Below are 15,532 nucleotides of genomic sequence, written 5' to 3' on the forward strand. Positions count from 1 at the left end.
TGAGAACGGCGCTCAGAGATTCATAGATGTGAATACTTGCTTATCAGGGTGTGGCACTATTAAGGTGCGTGGCCTCACTGGAGGAAGTGTGTAACTGGTGATGGGCTTTGAAGTTTCCAAAAGCCCATTCCAAATGCAGGGTCTCTTTTCCTGCGGCCCACCGATCCTGATGGAATGTAGAGCTCTCAGCTATTGCTCCAAACGCCATGTCTGTTTGTACGCCGCCAAACCTCTGTAAACATGAGCAAGTCCCCAGTTCAATGGTTTCTCTTGTAAGAGTTGCTGTGGTCACGTGTCTGTTCCTTGCACTAGAACACTGAGTGAGACAGACTTCCTTTAGTCTAGGAAGAGCCTGGACAGTAACTGCTACCTGACTCAAGGGCCACAGGTGTAAAAACATATTCACTGGGTCCTGATTATTAGCTGTGCGTGCAGATGCATGCGTGTGTGGAGGTCAGAAGTCAACCTTGGTGCCACTCCCTGACCAACTCTTTTTTTTTTTTTTCTTTTTTCTTTTTTTTTTTTAATTAACTCGAGTATTTCTTATATACATTTCGAGTGTTATTCCCTTTCCCGGTTTCCGGGCAAACATCCCCCTCCCCCCTCCCCTTCCTTATGGGTGTTCCCCTCCCAACCCTCCCCCCATTGCCGCCCTCCCCCCCACAGTCTAGTTCACTGGGGGTTCAGTCTTAGCAGGACCCAGGGCTTCCCCTTCCACTGGTGCTCTTACTAGAATATTCATTGCTACCTATGAGGTCAGAGTCCAGGGTCAGTCCATGTATAGTCTTTAGGTAGTGGCTTAGTCCCTGGAAGCTCTGGTTGCTTGGCATTGTTGTTCATAAGGGGTCTCGAGCCCCTTCAAGCTTTTCCAGTTCTTTCTCTGATTCCTTCAACGGGGGTCCTATTCTCAGTTCAGTGGTTTGCTGCTGGCATTCGCCTCTATATTTGCTGTATTCTGGCTGTGTCTCTCAGGAGCGATCTACATCCGGCTCCTGTCGGTCTGCACTTCTTTGCTTCATCCATCTTGTCTAATTGGGTGGCTGTATATGTATGGGCCACATGTGGGGCAGGCTCTGAATGGGTGTTCGTTCAGTCTCTGTTTTAATCTTTGCCTCTCCCTTCCCTGCCAAGGGTATTCTTTTTCCTCATTTAAAGAAGGAGTGAAGCATTCACATTTTGATCATCCGTCTTGAGTTTCGTTTGTTCTAGGGATCTAGGGTAATTCAAGCATTTGGGCTAATAGCCACTTATCAATGAGTGCATACCATGTATGTCTTTCTGTGATTGGGTTAGCTCACTCAGGATGATATTTTCCGCCCTGACCAACTCTTAAGGAAGAAATGCAGATGTCACACAACTCTCGAAATCTTCACCTCTCAGGTGCTGACCTGCCCACAGTCTCTCTAGCTCCTGAAATCTCTCTCCAGTATCTTTCCTGCCTTTACGGTTGCTCTCATGTCTTTCTCCTTGCCCACCACTCTGCACAAGTTTCCAGTACATTCTTTTGTGCCAAACAGAGGAGTGCAATCTGTCTTCTTCTTTTTAAAAAAGATTTATTTATTTTATGTATATAAGTACACTGTAGCTGTCTTCAGACACAACTGAAGAGGGCATCGGATCCCATTACAGGTGGTTGTGAGCCACCATGTGGTCGCTGGGAATTGAACTCAGGACCTCTGGAAGAGCAGCCAGTGCTCTTAACCTTTGAGCCATCTCGCTAGCCCCACAATCTATCTTCTTATCATGGCTTTTGTCTCATGGGGATAGCCAACTGGGGTTCTTATAAATTAAAAATTTCATCTAACATATCCTCTCATTGACAATATCATTTTCTCTCAGAAGAGAGAATGGAAAAAAGACCACATGCAGTATCTGTGGTGCCTAAGAATGCTTCCAGTGGACATCCTGACCTTCCTCTTTTTACTTCTCGTTAGTCTGTGAATTTAAAGCTGATCCAGTGTAGTGAGACATAGTGGACAGGGCCAGTTGGTCCATGGAAGATAAGCCAAGGTTAATGTACAGAGATACAGATGTGAAGACATTAAAGTAGGGGACATGAGGCTTTATATTTCATAAACGGAAAGGGCTTGGTCGCTTAGTAAGAGTGGGCACTCAGACAAGTGAGACAAGTTTGGAAACACTCAAAGAGGATCAGAGGCTTGCAGTTCTTCCTGTGTACACTGGGAGTCATTGATGTCAGCCAAGACTCGTCAACTGCATGGTTTAGAGACCTACTTAAAGGCTCTACACAATAAAGTGGCTTTATTGGCTTAAGCAACCAAAACTCCATAGTAGGTCTTCTTTAGATCATGATTCTTCTGCATCAGAAACTTCTCTGGATGCTCTTTGGGACAGCTTTTCTCTATGTTGGAAGATGGTCTTTCTAGCAGCCAGGATATATATTTTTTACTTTTTTAAAATAATTTTTTATTGTTTTGAAATTAATGTAAGTACATCATTTCTTCCTTTTCACTTTCTTCCTCCTATCTCTCCCATGTACTTACTCCTTGCTATTTATGGCCTTTTTTCTTTAACTGTTGTTCGTGTATATGCATATATTCCTAAATTTTAAATACAACCTGCTCAGTGTGTATAATGTTATCTGGAGGCGTATAATCTCAGACTGATTTCTTGGTACTGGATAACCAGTTAAGGGCTCTTCCCTGGAGAAGATCATTTTCCCATTCTCAACATTGCTCCGAGTTGCTCATAGTTTTATTGTCATTACTTTGTCGTTTTTTTTTTTTTTTTTTTGTTCTTTTTTTCGGAGCTGGGGCCCGAACCCAGGGCCTTGCACTTCCTAGGCAAGTGCTCTACCACTGAGCTAAATCCCCAACCCCCATTACTTTGTTTTTGTTGCTGTTGTTTGTCTGTGTTTGAGAAGGAGATTCTAGATTCTCTTGGATGTGTTCGCTTTGTAGAAAGGCAGGGTAAAAGCAGTAATTGGAGGAAAGGACTAAGACACTGGATTCTGGTCTCCAAATTTACAGTTCAAAAATCTATCCATCTCTCCTAGTCCTCTCCCTCTGCCCTCTCCCACCTCATCCCTTCTGTTCCAATTTGCCCCTAGTCCCCATCCCCATCCCCAAAGTCTATCCTATTACCCCTTCTTGGTGAGATTCAAGCATCCCCACTTATACCCTCCTTGTTACTTAGCTTCTTATGATAGGTAGTTTGTAACATGGTTATCCTGTATTTTCTGACTGATGTTCACTTATAAGTGAATACGCACCATTATGTACTCACTCAGGATATTTTTTTTCTAGTTCCATCCATTTGCCTGCAGTGTCATGATGTCCTTGTTTTTAGTGGCTGAGTTTTGCTTTTATTGAGTATTTTGCATAATCTTCCTAAGGGAAATTGGTCTGAAATTCTTTATTTGTTGAGTCTTTGTATGGTTTAGGTATCAGGGTGACTGTGGCCTCAAAATAAATTTGGAAGGGTTACTTTTGTTTCTATTTTGTGCAATAATTTGGAGAGTATTGGTATTAGTTCTTCTTTGAAGGTCTGGTAGAATTCTGCACTAAAACCATCTTTCTTCCACACCCTTTCTTTTAGACTTTCAATGACTGCTTCTATTTCCTTAGAGATTATAGGTTTATTTATATTATTTACCTGACCTTGATTTAGTTTTGGTAAGTTTTGGTATCAAGAGAATCATCTTTCTGTTTTGTGAGTACAGGTTTTTGAAATAAGACTTAATGATTCTTTGGATTTTCTCAGTGTCTGTTGTTATGTTTCTCTTTTCATTTCTGACTTTGTTCATTTGTATACACTCTCTCTGCCTTTTAGTTTGCTTAGCTATGAGTAGTGGGAGAGATAACTGGATTGGTGGTATTTGGGGAGCAACATTCTGGGATGAGCTAGAAATCCAGGACAATGGAAACTCCTAGGATTCTATAAGAGTAACCCTAGCTAAGAGTCGTAGCAATGGGGGGATATGTAGCCTGAATGGTCATCTCCTGTAGCCAGGCAAGACCTCCAATTGAGGGATTGGGACACCAGCTCAACTATAAAAGCTTAGACTCACAATTTGTCCAGCCTACAAGATGTACAGGGGTAAAAGATGGAACAAAATTTAAGGGAAGGGCCAATCAATCACTGGCCCAGCTTGAGACCCATGTCATGAGAGAGAGCCCACATTCTGCTGTACTTCCAGAAAGGAGCCTAGCATGCATGTCATCAGAGAGATTTCATCCAGCAACTGATGGAAACAGATGTAGAGACCCACAGCCAAACATTAAATGGAGCTTGGAGAATTCTTTGGAAGAGGGAGAAGAAAGAGTGAAGGAACCAGAGGAGTCAAAGACATTACAAGAAACCCAACAGAATCAACTAACCTGGACCCATGGTAGCTCATAGACACTGCACTGTCAACTAGAGAGCATGCATGGGATGGATCCAGGCGCTCTGAACATATATGACAGCAGAGTCTTCATGTGGTACTACTAAAGGGGATGTTTCTCACTGCTTGCCTTTAGATCCCTTTCCCCTAACTGGGCTTCCTTGTCTAGCTTCAATATAAGATGAGTCTACTCTTTTGTGACTTGATATGCCAAGGCTGGTTGATATCCATGGGAGGCTTCCCTCTTCTTTTGTGAGGAGAAAGAGAGGATGGGTTGATGGGGGAGGGAAGGGGGGTGAGGGGGAAGTGGGAGGAGAGGATTGGGGATGTTAAGTAAACAACCTAATCAAAAAGTATAGACAATATTTCTAATACTCTGTCAAAAAGAAAAAAAAAAAGAAAAACGTAAAAGAAAAAACCCATCCATATCCCTTTTTAGAGGAAGGAGTAGATAAAGCAATTGTGCTAAGTAATGAGTTTCTCTTCTTCCTGCAAAGGAGTCTCTTGTCTTCTTCCCCATACTCTTTGACATCTGTGCCTTAGACTTAACTATTAATATCAATTACTAAACATAGGTGAGACTATCTTTCCAAGCAAGAGGTCAACAACCTACCAGGGCAGTGCCTTTTTGTTAATAGTACATCCTTCCCACACTTCTACATGAATGAGAATCTCTTCTTTGTATATTCTAACTCAGAATCAGTTCTCATTTATCTTGCCTTGAAATGGAAATTTTTGGTTTCATTGGACTCAATTAAGTCATGTGATATTTTTCTGGAAACTGTCTTATGAGAAGATGTTTTGCTGAAGCAGACAAATGAGAGGATGTTTTGCTGAGAGCATACATGTGGTGTTTTTCTGGAAACTGCCTAGTGAAAGAATATGTGATATTTTTCTGGAGTGGATGCTCGAGCAGATATGTGATATTTGGAAAGAGTATAAATAGTAACCCAGCAGTGGATGATGCTCTTGCATTGGTTTGCCTTGCAACCCTTTGGTGGCCATTGGTGGGCTTCACTGATGCTGGTCTTTGCTGATGATGCTCTTCATTGGTTCGCCTTGCTCTCTTTGCTGATTATCACTTTTGGTAATTTAATAGAGAGAAACACACCGAAGAACTTGTGATCTGCGGAACCTTGAATTATTTTCTGGATGGAGCTGCTGCTGCTGATGTGTGTGTGGTGTTTGCTAGAGGACTGGACTGCTGACAACAAAGATTGGAATCTCTCCAAGGAACTGTTACTAAACAGGTCCACAAACCCTCTTTCTCCTCTTAACCTTTCTTTTTCCCTACCTCTGGTGAGTGGTAGGCTAGAAGGGAGGTTGAAGTATTAAAGAGTCATAATTAAAGTAGGTTTTTTTTTTTTAAATCTAAGCCTGGATCCTTTTGTAGTTTACCATTCTTGTCTTCATTTTGAGTCTTAATTCCAAAGCTTTCCCAGGTATGTTTCCCCTGGGCACAACAGCACTCACGTCTTTATCTTTAATTGGACTGACACCTACAAACTCATTAAAACCTCAAGCAGCTTCTTTTCATTTATTCTTCTCTATCTCTGTTTATTGCTGCTCCCTCCACCCCTACCTCCTGGTCTGTTTGTTTAATCTGCTGTTTGTGGGTATGGAACCATCTTTCCTGTCTGTTTCTGGTTTTTGACAATCTTGCTATTTATATATCCAGGTTCTCTTGAATTTGTAAGTCTCCTACATCAGCCTCCTAAGTGTTGGGATTATAGATACACTTCTACATCCAGATGTTTGTCCATTTTTACGAGCTCTCCATCGTTACTTGTCAAGGAGTCTTTACAGCTGAGAGAGGCCTTGGCTAGTAATTGCCTGCATTTTTGGTCCCTCAGAAAGCCACTGTGATTTGCTGGAATTTTGCTTCTATTGTTAGATTTGATTGGGCTTAATTTACTCCTTTGGTCATTAAAATAGATCCCTCTACCCCCAGAATAGCATCTTATGAGTTAAACCCCAAGAACTTTTCTTCCAGTGGCTGCCTTTCCTTAGGTCTCACTTTTCCTGTTATGTCTGACTTGTTTTCCAAGGCAACACTTTTCTCACCCCCAAAGCTTTCTCCTTCAGAAGCTTGCTATTCTTGGTTTTAACTTACATCCTTTTGCTCCTGTTCTAAGCTGAAGAACAATCTAGAGAACACTGCAGACACTGTTTGATTTCCCCCAACAAATCTGTTTCCTAGAGACAGTGTTCTAGAGACAGGAGAACACTTGTCTTTTTAACCTTTGTTTTTAGGACAATTTTACTTAGTTTTTTACTTAGGCGTTTCACAATAAGGGAGTCTACTGTGTTTGCTAGGTTCTAATAAAAAGCCTACATGGGGGTCTATCTGCAGAACTTGACTTGTGGGCATATAAAGATATGGTCAGATCAGATGTAATTTACAAATCCAGGCAATGTATTATCACACAGGCTGCCATTAACCACAGAAGCCTAGAACCCCAGAAGCCAGTGTTGTATAGCATACAGGGTATGTATGGGTCTCAATTGTAAAGAAAGAACAGAATTAGAAAGCTACCTCTCTGTATTACCTGAAAAAAATATATTTAGCCCCAAATTACTAAGGAAACTACAAAGGGTAGATGAAAAATAGAAGGGGAGGTGTGCAACATATCGGGCTAGTGAAAGCTGATGGCATATTTTTGTGGGACAGGCAGCAGGAGGAAGACTGCCCCGACTTGGCCTAGCTTGAGCATATGAGACCACAAAGTTTGCCTCCACGGGGACACACTTCCTATTCCTCCAACAAGGCCACACCTCCTAGTAGGCCAAGCATTCAAGTAAATGAATTTATGGGGGTCATTGTTATCCAAAGTACCATGGCAGGCCCTATGCGTAATAGAACATGCAAAATCACATGGCTTAAAGGATCTCAGTTCAGAAAGTGGGACAAAGGATCCAGTTTAATAAACAGTGGTATTAAAAACCAGGAAATGTGGGGCTGGGGAGATAGCCCAGATGGTAAAGTACTTACCACACATGCACAACGGTTTGAGTTTTACCCCTGTGACCCACATAAAGAACCAGGCATGGTGGCATGTTTGTGATCCCATCCACGCAGACATAGGTATAGACCTCTGAAGGTTGGTGGCCATCAGCTTAGACAAACTGGTGAGTCCCAGGTCCCGCTAAGCCCCTTCCCCCAAAAAATCAGGTAGATGGCTCCTGAGGAATGATACCCTCAAACTTGAGCTGTGTAGCCTACACATGGACTTACATGCACAAACTCCTGCCTCCCACCTCTCCACACCCCAAAACGGAGGAAACATGGATTGCTGTGGAATATAAGACCTTTTAGGTGTCCAGAAAAACCACATCAACCGAATGTAATTTATTGATTTCATTTGGGGCCTGATTAAGTAAACCTAATGTAAAATGATATTTTAAAACCATTTCAGACTTAGAGGAGTTGATATGATCCCAAGAATTTCCATATAAAATACACATGTATTTTATCATTCTTTTTCTATGCCCATGCAAATTTTCTGAGGGTAAGATGCAAATTGCTTCTTCATCCTTAAATGTTTTGGGGGGATGATTTCTTAAATACAAGAACATTTTCAGACATTACAGTATCATCATCAAAATCTGTAAATTAATGGCAATGTTGTGATGGTTGATACTGTTACCTTGATAGGATCTAGAGTCCCCTGGGAGACAAACATCTGAGATAGTTGTGAGGGACTTTCAATTTTATTGAGGTAGGAGTACCGATTCTAAATGTGTGTGACTCTGCGAGTCCCAGATTAAAAGAAAAAAACCATTCTTCACCAGCTTCAGCCTGACTAGCCAGTTCCTGCCATATCTGTTGGGCTTTCTTTGCCTTGTGGGTTGTTACCTAAACCTGTGAGCCAAAATAAATCTCTTTTTCCTTAGGTTGCTTTTTTTTTTTTCAGCTTTAGGTCAAAGCAAGAAGAGTAACTAATGCGAACACCATAGTGTTTACAGACCCTGTCAGACATGTGCAGTAATTCCACTGCCTCTCATGGAGAGTCAGATGCTTATTTCCTGTTCCCTCATCCAACCCATCCATCACGCTATCTTTAGCCCTCCTTAGTGTGGCATACAATTTTAGCTTTTTCTTAAAAAATGACCTTGACGTTTTTATAAGCATAAAAGCCAATTATTTTGCAGACTGTCACTTGACTGAGGTTTGCATGGTGTTTATTTTATCCAAGCTATTCATTTCTGGTAGAAATTCACAAGACTGATTTTTGTTTTCCTTAGTGCATCTTATAAGAGGTCATATATTATGTGTGTCACAGTTGGTCCTTGCTATAAGAAGACATTTTTGAGACTACCTGGGATAAATAAATGTATTAAGAAGTGGGTCCTGCTAAGACTGAACCCCCAGTGAACTAGACTATGGGGGGAGGGCGGCAATGGGGGGAGGGTTGGGAGCGGAACACCCATAAGGAAGGGGAGGGGGGAGGGGGATGTTTGCCCGGAAACTGGGAAAGGGAATAACACTTGAAATGTATATAAGAAATACTCAAGTTAATAAAAAAAAAAAAAGAAGTTCCTTTTAACTTTATTAAGTGTTATAATGCCGCTACAGTTATGTTCACAGACTTATCTCTGTTACTATTGCTATTATAATATATAGCAGGGAAAGTGCATACATAGGTGCACATATATTTTGGTGGAGTGAGTTTAATTATCCTGTGCCCATTTCTATGGGGTTTGGAACAGGAAAACAATAACACTGTAATACAATCAGGTTTGACTTTTTAAAAAAGTCTAATTTGTGAATTATCCAGACCTTTGGCAATTTTTTTTTTTTTTGCTTTGGTGGGTCCTGTTTTAATAATTCACAGGCTCTCAATTTAGTACAGAAATCACATTGAATTCTGTGACTTAATGGGTGACAGGCTCATGGGAAGGGGACTAAGATAATGGGGTTAAAATCAGGTTCATCCATTCTAATGTTTGTGGCTTTTACGTTCTCCATATTGTAGATAATTATGAGTTTATGAAATAAAATCACTTAAGATAACAATATAATAAAATTTCTCAGTCCAAATATAAAAACGTTTTATTTTTCTTATTTCTTGAAAAAAAAATTCATTAACAACAACCATGATTCCAGTAATGAATAATGCTGTGTCGATGATCAAATCTGAACTCTTGTTCTGTCTGTGTCTTCCAGGAGGAAACCATGCAACACTGCGCCCGCAGCAGCCTGTGCACTGCGCCCGCAGCAGCCTCTGCTAGTTTTCCAGGCATTCCTGGAGCAGCAATTGGTTGAGAACACTGCTCTGTCTTAAGGCACACAGTCTGGACGTATCTTCACTGATGATGGGAACATTTTCAGTTTGCTCTTGAGCTGTCAGGTCACTTTCACTGTCAGACAGCGTACACAGGAGAGTGTCATTCTCATAGGTGGGAAAATAATACCTGGAAGCAACCACAGATACACCGAATAACAAATGAGTAAAACCCATGAAGACGTCAAGCAGCAGCACACAGCAGCACACACAGCACACACAGCAGCACACACAGCACACACAGCAGCACACACACAGCAGCATACACACAGCACACAGAGCACACACAGCAGCACACACAGCAGCACACACAGCACACACAGCAGCAGCACACACAGCAGCAGCACACACACAGCAGCACACACAGCAGCAGCACACACAGCACACACAGCAGCAGCACACACAGCACACACAGCAGCACACACAGCACACAGCAGCACACACAGCAGCACACACACAGCAGCACACACAGCAGCAGCACACAGCAGCAGCACACAGCAGCAGCACACAGCAGCACACACAGCACACAGCAGCACACACAGCAGCACACAGAGCAGCATACACAGCAGCAGCAGCACACACAGCAGCACACAGAGCAGCACACACAGCAGCAGCAGCACACACAGCAGCACACAGAGCAGCACACACAGCAGCAGCAGCACACACAGCAGCACACAGAGCAGCAGCACACACAGCAGCAGTTTTGCCATGTCCCCTGACTGACACTTTGATTAGCTGCAAGGGCTGTGCTGGGCGACACCTCTGTTGATTTTCCTCTGACCCTTCCTGTCTGACTCGAGCCCGATATGATAAGACACATTAGCTGGACAGGCCGCCTGCTCCAGTACTGGGCAGCTCTGTTATCAGCTAAAAACCAGCAACTCCTTTATTTACTCAAAGTTGGGTCCTTCCAAAATTTTAACTGAGTCAAAAATATTATTTTCTTTTCAAAAGTAACAATCTCAAAGACCAAACAAAACCACAGCCATGTTCTTCCATCTCTAATGTCTATGCGGACTAAGACCAGCGTACCAGTTAAACAGAGGGCTGGCTGACTTTGGCCCTCATCAATGGGAAGTCTTCCAAACAGGGAAAACCAGAGTTTTTTGGTTAGAGTTCTGTGGAGGCCTAGTTTAATATTCTTTGAGGACACTGACATTTTAGGTAGCTAGCATCCACTCCCTCCCTCCCTCCCACTGAAGTCACACAAGTGATGTTCGGTTCGGCAGGACTCACTCCAGTTGATCCCACGTCTTGCTGTCAGGAAGCAGTGAGGTGTGTTTAGCGTTCTCCATGTGAGTCCTTAGCTCTGCCTTGGACTTGAACTTTGCCTGGCAACTGTAGCACTTGCACTGGTGAACCTGCCTTCGGATGAAGTTGACCAGCTTCACTTGCTGATAGAAATTTAATCCTGCAAACCATCACACAACCTTCAGCACTGTTTCTGCATTGGCATTCATTTATTTTCTTTAAAACTTTTTAATATGTTTTAAACTGATATATTAAAAACTTAAATATTTGTATGATATCATGTGATCTATAATTCTACAATATTGACCAATTTTATGTTGAAAACATGGAAAAATTGTTTGTTATAATTTCTTACAGGAAACACCCTATCCTAATTAGCTGACCTGAAGACATGGAACAATTAAAATACAATAATGGGCAGCAATATAGGGCTTGCATGCTCTGATCTATGCTAACCACTTTTTATGTCTTAATACATTTCATCCTCCAAACCATCATCACATGGGTGGAATCTTTACATCAACATTATTCATTGGGAAACTGTTCGAGATTTCATAGCTGGGAAATGGTGGAGTCTCAATCTCATACCAGGCTGTTGGTTCTGCAGTGTATGCTCCTGACTAGAAAACAAACTGTGTGTGTAATACATACGCATGTTTGGAATGGCAGCAAAGCAAAGCCACATATCCAGGAGTCCGGTATATTGGACCCACTAGGAAAATAGTAATTTATGACGCAGCATCGCTAATCCTTCCATGACAGTCACCATGAGAGCTATTCAGTTGGTCACATTTGTAATAACACATGTAGGCATTCTGCCACACACTGCAGTATAATCATACTGTGTTGAACACACAGTGCACAGTTTCCTGCCCCGAGGCCTACTGTCACATACACAGTATGTGCTGGAGTCAGCACTGCAATCTGACTTCAGAGACCTGAGCTCTTATCCAAGTGTGGTAGTGCACACCTTTGACCTCAGCACTCAAAGGCAAAGGCAGGCAGATCTCTGTGTGTTTAAAGCCTGCCTGACAGACATGGCAAATTCTAGGTCAACCAGAGCTGCACAGTGAATAAAGCTCTGTCTCAAAAACAAAATATACGAATAATAATAAAAAACCCCAAGCCTCAAGCTACCTGTGCTCTTTCTGCCAGCCTCTTTTTGCATATTATTAAAGGGCTCACATAGGTAGAAGAGCATAAGATAGTATGTGAAATTAAAAAAAAAAAAGAAGTAAACCTTTTAAGATCAGAATCCAGAATGGCCAAGAATTACCGCTTTAGTGAATTTCGGAATGTCTGCACAGAGATGGATCATGTGATTGCAGCCCTTAGTCATGGCTAACACCGGTATCACTTACAGGAGGGTCCACAAAAGCGCAGCATCATAAAAAAATAACTTCCCAACCAAACTTACCGAGTTCTGACTTTATTCTGAGGAGATCAAACTCGTGTGTGTCCTAAAAAAGGGAAGGAGCATATTTGTAAGCATACGAATTATTTAATCTTTCAGGCTAAAGCTATAAACAGACATCTGATTCAGAAGCAGTCTGAGTTCATCATCTTCTGCTTTTGATATCTTCTAATTCTAACCACCTTCCTCCATGGTCAGCAGTTCTCTAAAGCACAATCCAGAGCATCAATTAGTTGAAACGTTGTAATTGGTTACAGCTTATTTTTGCCAATTTACAATGTCTAAAATATCTAGCCTGATAAAAGAGTGTGTTAAGTTGTGATTCCTGCATACAGGGCATCTGGACCACAATTACAGAACTAGGTTTTAGAGAACTAGAAGCACGTGATGTTTCACACAGTCAGTGTGTGTGTGTGTGTTGTGTGTGTTTGTGTGTGTGTGTGTGTGTGTGTGTGTGTGTGTGTGTGTGTATGTGTTTCTTCGGTTCTACTTTTACATTTCACATCAACCAACCTTTCTTTGGACTGCCACAAGACAGAGACTTATGGTATTCTGCTTGTCCCCTTTCTCCAGTTGACTGTGCTGTAAATGTTCAAATCTATCACCTCACAGAAAAGCAATCTTGTTCCCTGTGGCAGCATTTTGTGCAGTACCAGTAGATGCAGGATGCTCAGGAGTTCATGACATGCTACCAACTGAGCATGTCAATGAGCAGGACCAATGATCCTTGTGAGGAGTCCAAGAATGTTATCCCTACATGGTGACACACCTATAAATGGCCACATATCCATCCTACTGGTAACCTATCAAAGACAAACCGACTCATAAGAATATATGCCCATAGGCTTTCTAGCTCTGCCCAGGACCTTATTTTGTTGAACTAAGAACAGTATTTCTCAATGAGGAGAACTGAAGGTGAGTAAAAAACAGATGCCAACTATAGACAGACACAACTCAGAAGACAGGCAGAGAACGTCAGAACTCCACAGAAATATTGTTTATTATTATTATCATTATTAATTATTATTCCCATGCTGTTGAGATACTGTCATATATCATTAGATATTCTTTTCTTTACCCCAGCATCTAGCCAAGGTCAGAGCAACACATAGGGAGTATCTTTTGGGTATACTGAAGTGAATAAAGGTTCAGAATTCCTAGCTTCAAGTGTCACCTCAATATAAACACGACACAGAGGGAAGCAGAGCCGGATGCTTCTTCTGGTTTCTCCTCCCCGAGTGGCTCTCAGGTCACATTATGTGCAGCTTCGATCTTGACCTTTGTGAATAGCAAGACTTTTGCTCTTTCTACCTTAGTCAACAATACAGGCAGGAGCAGAAAGAAGGCCCCAGAACCCACTACATTTGGATATTGTCACTGTGGCTGCAGATCTCTCATCTCCTGAGCTACGGTGATCAAGGAAGCCCCTTAAGGGTGGGAGCCGTGACATCTAAGCTACGGTCTGCTCAGGTTAGTCAATCACCCTCTACCCTGCACCACACTCTCCCCTCCTGGATGGATCTGGCCTGTCTCTTCTGTTTGTACTTTCTGGAATGGAATAATGATTGGAGGATGTGGGCTTCCTGTCTGTTTCCACACTGAGACTAATGTACCTTGACAAACAACAACAACAACACAACAACAACAACACAACAACAACAACACAACAACAACAAACCTTCATGGAGAAAGAACAAAGTAGAGAGTGACAAACGCTGCTGTTTGTCCCTTTCTCCTAACCAGCTGCGGACTGGTCCATGGAGTGGTGCTGCCCACACCCAGCGTAGTCACCTACCTAAATGAATCAGTCAAGAAAAGCCCTCAAGCACACCCAGAGGCTCCTTTGCTAGGACATTCTAGGTCCTGTCAGCTTAACATAAACCATCCCAGCGAGTTACTGTCGATCAAATGATTACCAGCTCCACGCTGTCAGAATGAAACAAAATTAAAGCAAGATAAACACATCTCACCTTCATGTGCACATACAATTTATCTATTGTCTCCTCTTGCTTTTCACAAAATAGGCAGACAGCAGAGACAGGGTACTCCTGCCAATCAGACCAGTCACTAGGTTAAAAAGAAGACAGAACACACGGTCATCTTCTCACTGGAGGTGCACCTCATGGTGAGTTGTGTTAGTGTCTCTTTCCTAGCAAATGCCACTGATCATTTAGTGACATGTTGGGAAAGACTGCCACATCCTATTACGACTTTCAGATACAGAGTCTGGATTTCCAAGCATGAGATGACAGCCAGCCAGTAGGTGCTGCCCTGGTTTCCCCATTTGCCACTCTTTTGAACAGTGACTTGAGAATGGACACAGAGAAATTTAATTCCAAAAGGACACCTATCAAGAGGTGGGACGTTCTCTTATTAGTCCCAAGCACCAATACACAGGATGTGAGCGGACGTGCTTCAGCATGGCGGACTGCGTGTTTTTTTTTTTTTTTAAAGCCTACAGTTATATTTCAAGAGGGAAACACTGATTATTTTAAATGGGGCAAATGTTACATCTTGTGGTAGAATGGTAACTCAAAAGGCATGCAGGGCTGGAGACACGGCTCAGGGGTTAAGGGCATATACTGTTTTAACAGAAAGCTTGAGTTTGGCCGACTGAGGGTCATGGAGGCAGGTAGAGATTGTAACTGCTCAGGTTCTGGCCCAAGGCATCTGCTTTCTTATCCGCAGATGGCAAAGTTATGTTGTAAGCTCCATCAGCAGTGATGGAACCCAGCTTCCATGGTTGCCCAGCCATGAAACCATTAGCCCAAACAAACCCTTCTCTTCTGTGGTGCCTCTTGGACTTAGATTGCAGTGACAGGAGAGCCCCTTAAGGAGCAGTGCTACGCATGCCACGGCACTGGAACACTGTGGTGTCCGGCACTGCACTCTCACTTGCTGCGACTGCTGCAGTCGAAGTGCAGCTGCACAGCACACACAGCTGCAAGGCAGGCTGTGGAAGTCTTTTACTTACAGGCCCCAAAGAATCCTGATCCTTACAGGTTTTTATTACCAGGGAAGAAGCGGAAAGAGGGCGCAGAGAGACAACTGGAAATGCCCATTACGGAAAGTACGGAGTGTGAGGTCTCTCTCAGTGCTGCTCTAACTGGGATCTGAGACAAGCTCACTATCAGACCCAAACCATTACCACTTCAAAGGGATGGATGGAAGAATCACATAACAGACTGTCTAACATGTATTAGTACATATGACCACTCAAAGTGTGAGTTTGTTTTC

At 42.5% G+C, this 15,532-nt stretch overlaps 2 protein-coding genes across 2 annotated transcripts in view; one reads left to right on the plus strand and one right to left on the minus strand.

Moving 5' to 3' along the window:
* Nucleotides 1-15,532, plus strand: part of LOC120093247 (60S ribosomal protein L29-like) — a 613,897-nt gene that overhangs the window by 486,192 nt on the left and 112,173 nt on the right. The window lies entirely within an intron of this gene.
* Nucleotides 8,883-15,532, minus strand: part of Zfp277 (zinc finger protein 277) — a 129,333-nt gene continuing 122,683 nt past the window's right edge. The window contains exons 9-12 of the mRNA NM_001399663.1: nt 14,266-14,362; nt 12,299-12,341; nt 10,867-11,041; nt 8,883-9,760 (exon numbers count right to left, since the gene is read on the minus strand). Coding sequence (NP_001386592.1) covers nt 9,574-9,760; nt 10,867-11,041; nt 12,299-12,341; nt 14,266-14,362 — 502 coding nt within the window. The 3' untranslated portion in view covers nt 8,883-9,573. The remainder of the gene's footprint in view (nt 9,761-10,866; nt 11,042-12,298; nt 12,342-14,265; nt 14,363-15,532) is intronic.

This window comes from Rattus norvegicus, chromosome 6 (genome assembly GCF_036323735.1).
Source record: "Rattus norvegicus strain BN/NHsdMcwi chromosome 6, GRCr8, whole genome shotgun sequence".
Taxonomy (NCBI): Eukaryota; Metazoa; Chordata; class Mammalia; order Rodentia; family Muridae; genus Rattus; species Rattus norvegicus.